Below are 16940 nucleotides of genomic sequence, written 5' to 3'. Positions count from 1 at the left end.
CAGGACACCGTTTGCTCTTAAAATCCGGAACTCGTGATCATTCCCGTTGAGTGATAGTCCACAGAGGTAGTTTACCCGCAGCTGTGGGCTTTAGCAGCAAACCGCAGCCGGCTCCACACACCGCGGAGGTACTATGCTCTTCAGGCTATGAGATATCAGGAGTCATGGCGGGTTGGCACCGGGTAACTGCCTTCTGTGTCGGGCTTTTATTAATGCTGTTGTCGGCACCCAGCTCCGAGAAACCGGCGGGGAAATGTCTCGGCGAAAAGCCTCGTTCATCCCCCAAACCCCCGGTCGTCCTCAGTAAGTGCTTCCTTCATCAATTTATTCCTTAGTTTGTCTTCTGTTGCCAAATAGTTGCACAACTTGCTGTCGTCCGTCAGTTAGCTAATCGGCAGCTGGCGATTTCGAAAGGAGACCAAACTCCATTTAAAGGGGGTCAAATTTAAGTTCTCCAGATGTTTATCAGCCATCATGTTAACTTAAAAATAATTCTGTATATATCATATTACTACTTGGCAAGTCTTCAATTCGGCTACAACATATTACACATAAGTCAATTCATTTTGAACTTTTGTAAATGTTTGGCCTGTTGTTGTGGTTGTCATCACCTGCCAAAACAGAGAAATCCTCGTGTGTGCATCTCGGTGTTCAAGACTCTCTTATGATCAGATAATATGACGTTTCATTATTTTAGCTGTGCTGTATCAAAGTAAACTCTAAAACACGTTCCCACAATAAATGCAGAGTTAAAATTAGCTTTCAAGCGAGGCGTCCTTAAATTGTTGGATTCTTGAACGAGGGTTGGTTCGATTTACATAAGAAATAAGAAAGCGGCTATCTTCATCTATCTGAAAACAAAAAAAGACATATAGCTGTACTGCTGTGGACAAGACTGACTGATTAACGTTATTTGAGGAAAGATTTAAACCTGCCAGCTGTGTCTGTGCCTGTGTTAAAGGGTAATTGTTTACAGCTCAGTCATCAGGTCATATGACAGAACGCGACTCTTCAGCTCAACAGCCAATCAGCTCCTCCAGACGCTGAGGGAGTCTCTCCTCATACCTTTCTGGGCCATGTAACCTTTAGGAGTGACTTTAAAATAAATAAGAATAAAAAACGAAATGGGTTTTACTTCAAAATCTCATTTTTCATTTCATGTTTTATACTTGTTTGGCTGTACTGTAGACTTTTTTTTTTTTTTTAATACATATACAGCTTACAGAATGGAAAGCACAGGTGTAGTGACTTGTGTTTTATTCAGCTGAAACCTTCCCTGACTTCTGAATGTAAGCATAGCTTGTTAAGAGTTATAATTACACCTGTACACATTACAAGTACTATGTCCGGCATTAAAAATGCCATAGCTGACAGACAGGCAGGAGTATATTAGAAAAAAAAAAAAAAGAGCGTAGTGGGAAAAGGAGAAAGATGAGGATAAGGGACAAAGCGCCAACTGCTGCATTTTTGATTTAAAAACACAAACGGCACTTGAAAGAGAGAAGGAGGAAAAATAAAAATAGATATGATCGTGTGAGTGTCACGAAACACATTTTAAGAGGAAGAGAAAAAACCACAATGCCAGAGGCAGAGAGGCCCAGGAGACCCGGGCCATTTGTCCCACCCTCCTCGCCCTGATGCCAAGGTGCAAGAGCCCCACACTATTGGAGGTAACTGGGAGTTGACTCCTCCAGAGGCCGGCCATGCTGTCACGAGCTGATGACGATCCCTAGGACGAGTGATTTTCAAGACGCATCTGTATCTGCAGCCTCTGGCGCCCCAGTAGTTCTAGTTCGGATTTTTGTCAGAAGGGAATTTTTGCTTCCTTCTTGATACATATTACAGTTTCACACAATTACTCAGCTTTGCTGTTTCTGATTCAGATTCTGTGCTAATTTGAAGTAGTCCCAGTTTCTGTGTGGTTTACAAAATCACTTACTGCAAGCACCATATTGGTTTTTTGGGGACTTCTCCTGACAGATCATGCGTCCTACATGACAGCTGCTGACATCTGGCTGAAGCCATGAGTTGGGGTTTTTTTTTTTTTTTTTTTTTTTTTTGCAACTCTGTTTTTAGATTTTATTTTTCCTCATTTATTTAACCAGTGGGTCATCCGCCTTGGTCAGTTGTGGCTTGCTTCACACAAACTGCAGTTTTCCCCCTTAACGTCCACCCGTGTGGAACCTGTGTGCGGAGACTGAGCGTCCCTTTGACAGAAGTCTTTAAAGGATTTATTTGTATTCTACTTCATGGACTAGTCATGAACTAAAATAAAAGTACAGTTCCCATGGTGTCCACCTATAGTTTTGATTAAAGTGTCACTGGGGAAGTTCTGGGAAGGTTTTTGGAGTATGGGAACAGTAGTACAAACTCCTCAACTGCTTCAGACCAAAGGCTGAATTGCAGCTGAATGTCTAAAGCATGTTTTTAAAATGATTGTACAGTCAGATGTGCTGCATGCATGATGAGACTGACTACTCTGCTGGATCCATGGCTTCCTAACTGATGCCTAATGCCAGATTAAATTTCTGCAGTTCATCCACTCCTCCACTGAACAAGGTCTTGGGATTTAGAGTAATTTGCACAGCTTCTATATGGTTACATAAGTGCATGTTAATAGTCTAAAGGCTAAGTGCTGATCAATGTCCCTGATAAGTGAATCATTGCTAATGTTGCTCGTTGCAGTTCCAGGAGATCTGGGAAACCAGCTGGAGGCGATGCTGGACAAACCCACTGTGGTCCATTACATCTGCTACAAGAAGACTGACACATACTTCACACTGTGGCTCAACCTGGAGCTGCTGGTGCCTGTAGCCATAGACTGCTGGATAGACAACATTAGGTGGGTGTTGGTGCCTGAATTTGTCACGTGAAGAAGAGAAAAATGCTGTTTGTCAGTCGCTAAATTAATTAACATTAACCAAGTTGCCCCTTTTTAAATTACTAGCTTTTATTGTTGTTTGTCTTCATTGATTGTAAAAAATATAAAATCTTAATGTGCTGTTTTTTGGTGGAGAAATGCTGAGGTGCCAATACCTGGATAAGATAGTCCTCCCCTTTATCAACAAGGTCTAGAGGATAACAAAGTGCAATCTGCTCAAAAATATCAGGAATTGAGTAAACCTGTACTTTAGTATAGTCATAAGAATGATAAAGTAAAACATCTGGAGAGAGACGTGTAAGACAAATTCTTACTCTAGTCCTACTTTGGACTCGGATTGACTAATCTGGGTTGACTAAATCGATCATGGGAATTTTAACCTGACTTTCTTTGCGCTGCAATTTATTTTCACAAAGTATGAGCTTTTATTTTGAAATCAAAGCAATGGGAATAGATCGGTTCTCACGTGACTGAATGATTTTCTGCAAGCAGCACATTTGTACTGCAGCTTGACCAGGTTGCCAGGTTTTCAAGGGATGATTGTATCCCATTATTGTGGCTCTGTGGCTTCAGATCATGCCAATACCACTTTCCATCTCTGCTGCAGAGATCCCTGGAAAAGAAGTGCTTATATTTGCCAATGTTGTTAGTGATCTTCACTTACTGTCATTTCAGTTTTGTTGGAAAACTCCTTATTTACCCACATTTCCACAAAGGGATGGAAAGTGCTGAAGGAGTCAGTCCTACAGACACATAACAGAATTATTAACTGGAAATACTCCAACGTAAAATGGTAGTTCGGGTTACAGCAGGGTACCTCCACTCGTTGCCTCTATAGTACAATGCAATGGCAGATTTCACTCGAATAAGGAACATGACCAAATGTAGCTATAGCATTTAAAGCTTGGCATGTTCTCAGATGCTCATTTCTGCTTTTCATACCAAACATCTTTACTTTCATCTGCATTGTATATCTACAAACCGCACATGTGGAAGTTGTTGTCACATATAAATAACAAGAAGGTGGAATAACGGAGACCTAAAATGAGAAGTGTTTCTGTTGCCTCGTAAAGGGCGTGTGTGTGTGTCTTTGGTTGACCACAGATGCAGAACTGAGATAAATTGAATATTGCAAACTTGTGTGTGCAGGCTGATCTACAACCAGACCACACACACCACCTCTTCCCCACCAGGTGTGGACATCCGCGTCCCTGGGTTCGGGAAGACCTTCTCATTGGAGTACCTGGATCCAAGCAAACGCAGTGTGGGTGGGTTAAACGGCCACATTTTTAACTGATGTCTTCTCACTGGGACCAGATTTTGTTGCTGATCAAATTTACCCTGATACCATATTTAATGCTTAATGTTTTCTCGTGTGTGTGTGTTGCAGGAATGTATTTCTTCAGTATAGTGCAGGCACTGGTAGACTGGGGTTACACCAGAGATGATGATGTCAGAGGAGCACCCTATGATTGGAGGAAAGCGCCCAGTAAGCTACCACACTTGAAAAACCAGGCGGAAACATGGCCAGAAGTGGTGCATCCATCCATCCATCCATTCGCTTCCGCTTATCCTTCCAGGGTCGCGGGGGGCGCTGGAGCCTATCCCAGCTGTCATAGGGCGAGAGGCGGGGTACACCCTGGACAGGTCGCCAGTCTGTCGCAGGGCTAACACACAGGGACAGACAACCATTCACGCTCACATTCACTCACACATTCACACCTAGTGACAATTTGGATTTTCCAATTAACCTATCCCCTCAAACTGCATAGTGGTGCATATTTAAATAAAATAAATAAAATAAAAAATCGCAAAACTGATGAGGGTAACAGGTGTATTTCATATATTTACCAGAACTGCTTTGCTCCAGTTCCCCTTTCAAAAGTTGATTCTTCTAGACCAGAAACCTCTTGAGTTTTGGTTTCCAGCAGTTGTGAAGATAATGATGGGGATTAAAATTATTAGTTGTATTATTTCTGCCCTCAAATGGGGTCAAATTTCCTTTTACATCCATGCCCAGAGTGCTTGAAGTGAGCGTGTCATGCAAACCGACGTCCACTGTTTATTTTTGAGCAGGTGTCTTTAAAAAAGATCCCTCATTTCTGTCTTTCCTCCATAGACCACTTTTGTGGTTGTTGCCCATTGTGATATAAGAACAGGCCAAGCATTCACCTCAGCTCGACTGGCGCTCTCGAATTTCCAAATTGGAAACTGCAGTCTGCCTTCTTATATTCTAAGTCTAACTGTACCAGAATGGAGTGAAGCCACCACCAGCTCATTTGTATTTTAGTCCAAAGTCTGTTAGAAACAAGACAGTTCAGGCGTGATGACCTGTGGTATCTTGGACATGTGATATTTCAACTAGCTTATTACACAAGCATTAAAGATCTATATGCAGCCAGCTGTTTTGCAGCAGCACATGAGTGACTCCTCAATATTTGGTTGGCCGGGACTTTCCTTAGTTTTCTAATGAACTAGTCTTATGAGGTGATTGCATAACTCTTGACATGCATCTCTTTACTGGAACAGAAGGACATATAAAGCACAGTAGCCAGTATTTTGAAGAACATGTTCGTGCTATAAAGCAGCTGACACATTTGTCATGCACTGCATTTCTGCTTTCATGCCCTGAGCATAAAAAAAGCCTTGGAAGGTTTAAGTCTTCCATGATGGCTTTGTCTCTTGAAAAAGTAGACTTGTGTAGAAATGGATGTGAGAAAATTGTTTAAACCAGGAGGGCTGACTGGGTTTTCTTGAGTGTGCCAAATTTCTTCTCATACTAAAGATTTGCCGTCTAATTTTATTTGTTTTACAGTCGGTGAATGTCATAACGTTTTGTGTGTGTCATCATCTGCTCTCGTCTCTTCGTCAGATGAGAATAAAGATTATTTCTTGGCGCTGCAAAAGATGATTGAAGAGATGGTGGAGAAGGCTGGAGAGCCCGTGGTGCTCATCGCGCACAGCATGGGCAACCTGTACACTCTGTACTTCCTCAATCAGCAGCCACAGGCTTGGAAAGATCGGTACATCAAGGCTTTCGTCTCTCTCGGAGCGCCGTGGGCCGGCGTAGTGAAGACCTTACGTGTGGTCATCTCTGGTAAGAGACGAACCAGCATTACAAAAAAAGTACTGATGTACATGTTGTTGACTGCCTGGCATAGTCACAAACTCTGTGCCTCGGAACAGAGTTTGATCCAAAAATGTTCTGTTCAGAACATTTTTGGATCAGACATGCTTTTTAATAAAAAAAAATAAAATAAAAAAAAAAGTCTCATAATTGGCTTATTTGTGCATAAAATTAAAACGGAGGTTCACAATGTAAAAACTGAGTAAAATCAGTCGTCTCCAGTTAATGTAATGTAGAGAGGTTATTCAACCAGCTCACAGTTTGCCACTGAAGATTAAACATTTACTGATGGGAATATTCAGACATATTAGATATACTTGGCTATATATTTGGATATGTTACTGTAACAACTGTCCTGCTAATTGAACCAGCTACTAGCCCTGACATTAGCTTACTCATTCATAGTTAGCTCTATGCAAAATATATCATATGTATAATTAATACTGAACTGTAGCATCTTAATCACAATTATCAGACATTTGCTGCTTTAATTGGCCAAAGATTCAGACTGAGAATCCCAGCTGAGCACCAAATTGAGGGCCCTCAAAACTACATCAGCAAAATGTAGTTTGACTGGTTTCTTTCTAATTGCAGATGCAGTCTTCAAATTAAAAATGTGTGGAACATGAAGATGAATAACATCTTTGCATTTAATCTAGAAGTTTTTTGCATTTTTGGAAATGCAATGATCAGCTAGAAAAATATTAGTTAAGTCCCTGTTTGTGTAAACTTCAAACACTAAAACATTTTTTGTCAAAGAAATGTCTGGTTTTACAAAGGATATTAGGTTGCAACTGAATTTTACAGGCCAGTGTATTGGTTTATTAATGCCAGACCAAATCTAAAATCCACACTGGAGTTTACAGGAATTTAAAATTCTCTGCAACAGCATTCTTCCACTCTTTGCTCTCCTGCTAGCCTACTCGAGAAATGTTCACCAAACTAAAACTGAAACAACAAATATTTGAAATAAAATATCTTCTGCAAGAGCACCCTGACCAAGAGACTGAGGACTGCGGCGTATATCAGGTGTTTGCCAGGACATGCTTCCCTTTTCTAAGTCACCACTCAACGAAAGCTTTAGCTGTCTTTATTTCTGTTCCACTTTCTAGGTGATAATGACCGCATCCCAGTGATCAGCCCGCTCAGGATTCGCTCCCAGCAACGTTCTGCTGTCTCCACCAACTGGCTGTTTCCCTTTGTCCGCTCCTGGCCCAAAGATAAGGTGTGTGTTTGTTTAAATGGGAATTAATTTTTCCTTCTATGTCAACATAAACTTATTCCTGACACGTTAGAGCAGCCTTACAGCAATGGTTGGTGATGTAGTTTTAGATTTAAGAAAGCTGTTGAACAGTAAGCTGTCACTTCAAGCATTGTGGCAGCTTCACCATTGTATTGATACAAGGAAGCCACACAGCCTGAAGCAGAAAAGCAGTTTCTGTTTCAATACACACTACCTAAAGTCTAGTTTGTCTTATTTGTGCTGGTGACCACTGAACATAACTTTACTTTAGATAATGCTTCAAAAGTCCCCAGAGGTATTACATGATGGCACCTCTACAAAGCCTTTGGTTTAAAGGTAGAGGAGGTAAAGGCCTTTTTCAGGTCATGCATGAGCTGATGGGTTGCACCAGTGTAAATATAAATGTGCAAAGGTATTTGAGCAGAGTCCAAGAATAAATATGAAGCAGACATGAATATAAGTCCACATTAAGCGAAGGGATTTGTCAAGAGATGCATCAGGAGCCTCTCTATGTACATTTTTGCACAGCGAGCCAAGAGGAAGTGGTGAGTTTCAGATCAAAGATGGGGTAAATTAAAACAAAAAAAATGGAATACTGTTGGTGGTTTTATTGCACTTTTGGCACCATTAAGCTGGGATGGCTCACAGACTGAGTATGATGACTTTGTTGTAATCATCAAGGGTGACCAAATCAAGCGTTTCCACCTCCAGGTCTTAGTCCAGACACCTACTGCCAACTACACCGTGCAGGACTACCATCGCCTCTACTCTGACATCAATTTTGAGGACGGCTGGATGATGCAGCAGGACACAGAATCGCTGGTGGCTGACTTCACACCCCCCGGCGTGCCTGTCCACTGTCTGTACGGTGTAGGCATTCCCACTCCTGAAGCATTTCAGTACTCAGAAAAGTTCCCAGACGTGGAGCCCGCAGTGTTGACCGGCGAGGGGGACGGGACGGTAAACCTGTACAGTGCCCTCCAGTGCAAACGCTGGATAGGAAAGCAGAAGCAGCCTGTGACGTTGGTCGAACTTCCACAAAATGAGCACGTTAACATGCTGCTCAATGTGACAACTGTGGACTATATTAAGAAAGTGGTGTTTTCTCCGTGATGCTGGCTGGCAGGCAGACGGCTCTGCTCGCCTTACACTGACACGCGGAGCCAGACGGGAACTGACGTCTCACCTGTCTGAACAATGATTGCCAAATATTCCCCATTTATGCCACAATGCTCAAGGAAAGTATTAGGGTTTTTTAGGACAAATGCAGGATGATATTTTTTTTAATTGATTTTTATAGCTGTTACTCTAAAATCTACATGCAAAGAGTTTAACTAAATCCACATGCGCTTTAATAAAATGAGCGATGTTTTGATCTTGAATGAGATTTCTGAACTCTGACTGTATTGTGGTAAAATTGTAACTAGTTAAAGTATATACTGTATTCATAGCCTTTTCATTCCAGTTGATTTTTTTTTTTTTTTATAAATCCTGCCTTTTTCAAAATTTCATCTTAGCTGTATATCGTTGGTTGTTAGGATTCATGTTACAAAAAATGCGTGCTGAAGGATTAGACCCATACACATCAGATTTTTAGGTTTCAAAGATGGTTGAATTTGATATCTTCTTGGACTAAAGACTTCTCCTTTCCCTGATTTAAGCCTTCAAACTGTTCCTGAGGGAAGATGTCACACTATTGGTCATAAGATGGAGTTTATATCTACCAAATGGACTTTAATGTTTTTAATCTTTTTAACTGATTAGTGATTTACAAATTTGTGAAACCTAGGAGTTTTATCAGTGAAACTTATCAATTGGGTCTCATGAGGACAACTTTATTGGCTTACAAAACTCATAAAGTGGCCAAAGCAACATAAAATCTACCCGAAGGCTCAGATTTACCAATCAAAAAACTCTTTGTGAGGCAGAAAGTCAACTGAAGAATCAGTGCAGTCTAGAGACCGGCCCGTAGGACACATGCTGCTCTTGCCATCCTGCTAGTATGGGGTTATCTTATCATTTAAAGGTGGCACTTCTGCCGAATACTAGAAGTATTTCTGGTTTAAACTTTAAATTTATATGTATCAGACCAGTGGGTACCTCAAGGCACTTCACACTGGAAAGTCAGTAAAATAGAAGTCCAATAATCAGACAATCCTTGATGAGCAAGCATTGGATGACAGTGGAGAGGAAGAAATCCCTGTTTAACAGGAAGAAGGCTTCAGGTTAGGTTTGCAAAAGCCATAATTTGGCTTAGAATAAAACCTCTTTTTTTTTTTTTTTTTTTTTCCTTCAGGTCTTACCTTCGTTTACTCAGACAAACACTAGGGGTCTCCCACACATGACACTGACTTCACAACTGATTGTTTACATTTGTGGGTTTAAACTTTACTCTGTGCAGACCCATCAAAGGGTCTGTTTTGGGTTTCTCTCAGAGGGTGAGCCCAACCTGGGCTGGCTAGTGTGGGGAAGAGGGCCCCCTTCTGACTGTGTCTGGTACTGATCACACTGAATGCCATCATTTAAAGAGCTGATGCTTTTTTAAAATGCTAAGATGGTTTGTTCAGGATAAAGATTTTAATAAATCCTAAGACTTTTGTATATATCAGGACAGAATGATTCAATAAATTAGTTCTTGACACCAGATTTCATGCTCTGAAGCTTAACTCAAGACCATGAGATGGGTTTTTCTTTTGTGGATGTGAAAAGTTCAAAATCGAACAGTCTGTTCTGACGTGACTGTATTGTGCCATGCTGCCCCTCACCGGGCCAGACCAAGATGATCTACTTATTCACGTGCTGCCTTCTATTCATTAAATTCTTTCAAATATTTGCAGTGAATCCCTCTTGTATACCTTACTCTAAAGCTCTCGGTTTTATTTTCTCCATGTATGGATGTCGTATAGGAAGATTAGGACTATGTGACTTATATGATCAAGTCAAGCGCACACAACCTTTGCTCTAACCACAGGAAGCCCCATTTTTTTCTGTTTGCCAGGGGGAGCCAATCAAAAATGTTGTACAAAAACAGGGAGCTAAAATTTAAGAGAACTTCACTTTGACTTCATTTAATATGTGAAATCTAGATTCTGGCATTTAAACTTGTTGAATATGAGTAAAACCAGTCGCTGAATTCCTTCCACTGTTCTGGTAAAACGTACAGCTGTGACACTTGAGGTTTCTATGCTGACTAAATCCACAACTTCCCTTCAGCGATTCAGTCATGCATATGCCATAATTCTTCAGAGCTCTCACCACTGTCCCATACGTAATGGAAAAATACAAAAGTAGTAACGTCTTTATTTAAATACATAAAACATTTCAATACTTTTGCAGTTAGCTGTGATTGTGTTCGTTGGGGCATTCCCGGAGTTTTTTAAAGGACTTTAAAATGTTAGCAATTCAGTGAACACTGGAGTCAGAGCTGAGGTAACGAGTCTTCCTCATAGCTGTGCAAAGACAATACCAGCTTTACTCAGTCACTTCATGTTTTAGGATTCCAGAGGAAAGCGGAAAGTCTTGTTTCCCGTCCTGCAGCGAAGCTCCGAGCAGTCCAGCCTCAACACAAATGGTCCATCTTCGTGGTCGTCTACTAGACTCTACAACATATTAAAAAAATAAAACAAATTCAGTTACATCTACTGCAGCTGGGCTAAAGAACCTGTGCTCTAATTTTGTTAAAACAGAGTTTGATAACTCCAAAATGAAGGAAACTCTGGGTCTTCTGCTCCAGAAAGAGGGTTAACTTTAACTTAAATTCAGTCAGTTAAACTCAGGATTCTGTTAACCTAACCTGCTCGCTGTCGGCTTTTCTTCAACCCGAGTTTCTCTGAGCTCCCCTCTCATTGAGCCTGAAGCAGCTGACTAAAGCATAACACCTTTTCATTTGTATGTTGATATTAAAGCACATACCAGAACACCTTATTTCACACATGACCAAGGACACCCTTCATCAGTTTAGGACAGACACACAGATCTTTGGACACGGATGGATTAATTTTCAGAAACTCTAAAACTCTGTGGCATTACAGCAGCTCCAGCAATTACACTACATAACTGAAATTTTCCCTGTTTAAATGAAGCATATTTCAAATACAGGATTACACTACAGTATATCCCATTTTATCTTATCAATAAGTAACTGTGAATTTATCCGAGCTTCACTGATAACCTGTGAAAAGCCAGACTGCTGACCAATCCTTGTTTAGCAGATCCTTTACAGTGAAAGACAACGAGCTGACAATAAAGTAACAAAAATGAAGAGAAACTGATTTTGTGTAATTACTGCTTGGCCACTACAGGTTTTCATATCCCTGTCTGGGTATAAAGTGCCATTTCTCACAGACAGGAAATGAAAACGGTATATCAGCACTGATGTGTGACCCACTATTATCATATTTTTAAGAATAATTCAAACACATTTCCGTCAGACTGTTTCTTATCTGAGATATACTGAGTTTATTAATCACACCTGGACTCGAGTTGCTATGACAAGCAGTCTGGGCCCTTAAAATCAACTAAAGAACTACAAAAGATCTAACAAATTAGGAGGGACAAAGAAATTATATAAAGATAATACAAACAGATGTCAGTGCTGGGATTTAGGATTTAGGAAAAATCACAAGTTGTCCGAGTACCTGCAGCTCCTGCATGCACTCCTCCATCTGCACTGTCTGATCTCCCACACACCAGGCCAGACTCACGTGGAAGGATGGATCCTATGAAACACATTAAGGAACATTATAGGCTCTTTCAGTGCTTTTTTTCTAAAGATGAGATGATGAAATGATTTTTTTTTAATTTGCTGTTTGTTCTCTGATGTGTCATATTAAAGTCTCTGCTTGGTAACTGTGTTTAATACCACGCCTGCCCTTCGATCAGAATGAAGAGGCCGGTGCAACACAGAAGAACATCGCGCTCACTAATCAGGACCCTGCATTTAATGTGGCATTACTAGTTCTACTACATTCAAAATCATCACACAATAGCTGGTAAAGCTGCAGATTTGTTTGTGTGTGTGTTTAACTGACCTTGTAGAAAGTCTCCAGGCGAAACTCTGTCATCGTCCTGTCAACAGCTCGGATCAGATCCAACAACTGAGCATGCCCAGTTGACACTTTCATCCCCAGGAATGTCCTGCAGGCAAAACACACACACACAAACTGGAGCAGCATACTTTTTGGCAGCAGATCTGAACAGTCTGTGCAACAATTTCAATATGTGTAAAGTATGAGGACAGTTACGCATCCAGTTTGATGATATGCTAAATGTTATGTGGTGGTTTTTATTTCCTTGTTGAGGAACGCAGCTGTGAGCTGCAGCAAAAGTGCCGCTAACTAAGTCACATATTTTGACTTTCAGCTGTCCAGGATCGATGTCTGTCCACCTTCAAGTTTAGAAGGAACGCTTCTTTGAACGCTTCTTTGAACATTTGCTTTTGCAATCTAATCTTCGTTAGTTGCACAGTCAGCTCTTTACTTCTAACGTTCACAGACATCTAAATGTTTATCCTAAAATCTACACGATCTCACAATCAACACCGAACCACGTGGAAGCGCTTCTGTGCAATTTTGTGGCTTCGAACAAAGTTCAGCATGCATGTTTTATCAGTACACATGTCAGTGAGCTGATGTGAATGTGCTGAAGCTGTGTAACGGTCCAAATACTTACAGTCTGACTTGTGTTCGGATTAAAAACTCAACTGTACCTCGTTTTCTCTGCATTAGAGTACACACGCAGTCTCCCTGCCGAGCACACGAACCTGGCGATGAGCAATACAACCAGAATAAGTGTGTCACCAGAGTTATAGATAACTGCATTTTTCTGCACGCTGTTTCCTTTATTTTTTCCTCTTTTTACCATCTGGTCTTGTGATTTTAGCTTTTTAAATGTTAAAACTCTTTTGCATCTTATAAAATAATGCCACCTTACTTACCATTACATTAGTGTTGTCACAATACCAGAATTTCTCACTTTGAAAGCTTGACATTTGAAGCAGGGAAAATGCAATAAAACTTCTGATTTTTATTAAAATTAAGTATATTATAGCTGTGCCATGACGACAAGGTTCATTTTATCGTATTAGCACCAACATAACAAACTGCTATTAGACTAAAAATTTGTCAGTCACAAATCATTAACCCATGAGTGGGCTTCATTCACCTCCTACATCGCTCCCTCGCTCACCTGGAGACCGCTGGGAGCACTGTGAGAATCATGTTCTTTGATTTCTCCAGTGCCTTCAACACTATTCTTCCCTCGGTTCTGAAGGACAAGCTGGAGAACTCTGGAGTGGACCATCACCTCACTACCTGGATTTTGGACTACCTCACCGACCGACCACAGTATGTGAGGACTCAGGGCTGTGTGTCGGACAGGGTCGTCTGCAGTACGGGGGCCCCACAGGGAACGGTTCTGGCTCCGTTCCTCTTCACCATCTACACTGCAGACTTCTCCCACAACTCCACCCAGTGCTTCCTGCAGAAGTTCTGATGACTCTGCTATAGTCGGCCTCATCACTGATGGGGACGACAAGGAGTACAGAGGACTGACTCAGGACTTTGTGGACTGGTGCCAGCTGAACTACCTCCAGATCAATGCCAGTAAAACCAAGGAGCTGGTGGTAGACTTCCGCAGGCACAAACATCCTCCACTGCAACCACTGAACATCCAAGGTATGGACATTGAGACTGTGGACAGCTACAGGTACCTTGGTGTTCATCTGAACAACAAACTGGACTGGACTCATAACTCAGACGCCCTCTACAGGAAAGGGCAGAGCAGACTGTACCTGCTGCGGAGACTCAGGTCGTTTGGAGTGGAGGGCCCACTCCTGAAGACCTTCTATGACTCTGTGGTGGCCTCAGCCATCTTTTATGGTGTGGTCTGCTGGGGCGGCAGCATCTCTGCTGGGGACAGGAAGAGACTGAACAGGCTGATCCGAAGGGCCAGCTCTGTTCTAGGATGCCCTCTGGACCCAGTGGAGGTGGTGAGTGACAGGAGAATGGTGGCTAAGCTGTCATCCCTGCTGGACAACATCTCCCACCCCATGCATGAGACTGTGACAGCACTGAGCAGCTCCTTCAGTGGGAGACTGCGGCACCCACGGTGTGGGACGGAGAGATTTCGCAGGTCTTTCCTCCCCACTGCTGTCAGACTCCACAACAAAGACTTTAACTGATCAACACACACATTCACACATGTGCAATAACACTAATGTGCAATAATCTTTTCTGGCATCGTTGTATTTTTCACTCTGTTGTATATAGCATTTGTATTTTATTTTTATCCTATTGTATATTTTATTCTATTTTATTCTACTGTATATAGTATTCTATTTTTATTCTATTCTGTACAGTTGTGTACTGTATTTATTCTTATTTTATTTTATTCTAATTGTCCTTCATAACTTTTGCACTGTCCACTTCCTGCTGTGACAAAACAAATTTCCCACGTGTGGGACTAATAAAGGTCATCTTATCTTATCTTATCTTATTTAATACAGCTGATAATCCTATATTTGAAACATAGATTGACCTAGATTTATAAAATCAACAATTTCTTACTCAATCTGAACCAGAATGAGTGACTGAGTCCATAAACTCAGCAGGGAAGTGTTTACAGAAGTCGGTTTTCCCATACACTTCTATAGGACCTGGCTCTTTTCCCCCCACAGTTATCGCCATCTAGTGGCCTAAAGATTGAATGCAGGTTTTTAGGCACTCCGCACTGGCTTCACTTTTCCTACACAGAAGTGTGGCCATGTTTATTTTTTTTTTTTAATTTAATTTTGTTAACCATCTGTGATCAAATTTACACAGAAGCTTCTTGGGGATGAAGCCAACACAGAGGTGCCAAAAGCTGCAGTCCCTCCAATGGCCACTTGAGGGTGGCTACAAAAGCAAGCCAACACCCACTGAGTCCCGCGTTAAAATACCCAACTTCAGAGATCAAATCTAGATGTTTACAGCCTGGTACACAAAATGTTTTTGACTCTATAAATTATATTTTCAACTTATTTAATATGTCATTCATCTGGGTTTTGTTAAGGTTTAAAGTTAAGAGTTTGCCGAAAACTAAACTGGAGGCTTTAAGAAAAAGCAGAGCTGGACTCTACATTAAAAAAAATATAGCCCTCTTTTTGACATCACTGAAGTAAATAATTAATTCATATCATTATAATAAATTTTAAAAAACAAAACATAAAACAACCTTTTGCAACCTGTAAGACTTGACTTGAGGCTCTGTGTGAACGGCTGGATCCAGTGGTGTCTGAGCACCACTGTCTGGGACAGGCTGAGGTGGAACTCATCCTGCGCAGTCAAAACCACACCCCGGGCACATGCTGCGGAGAGAATCGCATCCAACAGCTCCCCAAACTCCTCTTCAGGATGATCTGAGGAGACAGAGAGCAAAGCAGGCACGAGGTGAGAAATCAAGACGTGATCTTCGATGATCGGTAGCTTGCTGTACACAGTGACTGCCTTACATGGGAAATAAACGTAGCTAGCCCAGTTTCCTCTTTCATGCTTGAAGGAGCGGATGCGTCCACCATGAAGAGAGCTGTCTTCAGTCTGTGAGTCCACCTCATCTGGAAACATGGCCAACACACAGCCAGGGAGAGGCAGTCTGCAGAAAGCACAGCCAGGATGGAGTAATTCTTTTTACCCAACACGCTTTAATATAATTTATATTTTCCTCAGCTGTGATGTAAAGAATTCTGGGTGTCCTGGGAAACGCGGGATTTCTCACTCAACGGTCACTTTTGTTATTCCATGATTGACCAATTATTTGCTCCATTTTAAGTTATTTTATCTGAAAATTGTGTATCAGCCTTGTAAAGATGGAGTTATGTTTTCTGACCTTTTGTTTTGTCTGCGTGAAAAATCCAAAGATAGACACCTTAATATCATGCTTGACAAAGAAAAGCATCAAATCCTCACAAGTAAAAAGTGGAAAAATAGCAGTTATGTAGTTATTTTAAAAAGTTCATAGTCTTCAATTATGAAATCGTTTTAGTTTTTGTTCACTGTTTATGAGTTCTATAGGTATTACTGACCTTCACAGTTTATGTAGTTAGGTCAGTTTGGTGCCAGTGACGAGAACCTCAGTTTTTATGACTATTCAATTTGAGAAAGTTGCAGGAAAACCAGGTTATGATCTCATGGGGCAAACAAAGAGGCAGGTGGATAGGACAGGTTTGAAATAACATTTATTTATTTTTTTTACTTTACTTCACATTTTATAGATTGCCCGTTGCCTATACTGTTTTATTCTGTTATATATTTATTTATAGTTTGGGCAGGTTTGGTCTTCCGTAGCTTAGCTACATCACCAACGCTAACACCCGAGAGAGGGTTACACAGCCACGAGACACACCTTGATTTGGGGCCCTCTTGCTCAGTTTTGGGTTTCTTCCTCGTTGGCAAACCATCATCTTCCTCTTGGCACTTTCGGCAGGTAGTTTCACTCTGATTTTTCGCTCCTTCAGCTTCACCGCCAGCCTCACCGTCCTCCTCCGAGCTGCTGCTGCTGTAGCCAACCAACATTTTAAACTACCTGATATTCCGCCACATTATTTAAAATAAGAGATCAACTCACGGGAGCTCATATAACTTTTTAAACCATGCACATAAGAAAGGTGCCTGCCTTCCAGCGCCTTCTGCGCCTCACTTCCGATATAAACAACC

At 41.3% G+C, this 16940-nt stretch overlaps 2 protein-coding genes across 2 annotated transcripts; one reads left to right on the top strand and one right to left on the bottom strand.

Annotated features, from left to right (window-relative positions):
* pla2g15 (phospholipase A2, group XV) lies at positions 1–10405 on the top strand. Its single transcript, XM_063477701.1, has 7 exons — positions 1–303; positions 2686–2842; positions 4031–4149; positions 4272–4370; positions 5754–5978; positions 7121–7233; positions 7963–10405. The coding sequence occupies exons 1-7, from the start codon at positions 165–167 to the stop codon at positions 8362–8364; spliced, it is 1254 nt and encodes a 417-aa protein (XP_063333771.1). The 5' UTR covers positions 1–164; the 3' UTR covers positions 8365–10405.
* A 120-nt stretch (positions 10406–10525) lies between these two features.
* On the bottom strand, positions 10526–16928 carry usb1 (U6 snRNA biogenesis 1). The gene is made up of 7 exons (XM_063477702.1): positions 16630–16928; positions 15740–15879; positions 15463–15646; positions 12959–13012; positions 12282–12387; positions 11889–11969; positions 10526–10850 (listed from the first exon to the last, which is right to left on the bottom strand). The coding sequence occupies exons 1-7, from the start codon at positions 16797–16799 to the stop codon at positions 10743–10745; spliced, it is 843 nt and encodes a 280-aa protein (XP_063333772.1). The 5' UTR covers positions 16800–16928; the 3' UTR covers positions 10526–10742.
* Positions 16929–16940: the final 12 nt, after the last annotated feature.

The sequence above is a fragment of the Pelmatolapia mariae genome, linkage group LG7, assembly GCF_036321145.2.
Source record: "Pelmatolapia mariae isolate MD_Pm_ZW linkage group LG7, Pm_UMD_F_2, whole genome shotgun sequence".
In the NCBI taxonomy this organism is placed as follows: domain Eukaryota; kingdom Metazoa; phylum Chordata; class Actinopteri; order Cichliformes; family Cichlidae; genus Pelmatolapia; species Pelmatolapia mariae.
The sequence above is the reverse complement of the archived record's forward strand: the minus strand, read 5'-3'. Positions and strand labels throughout refer to the sequence as shown.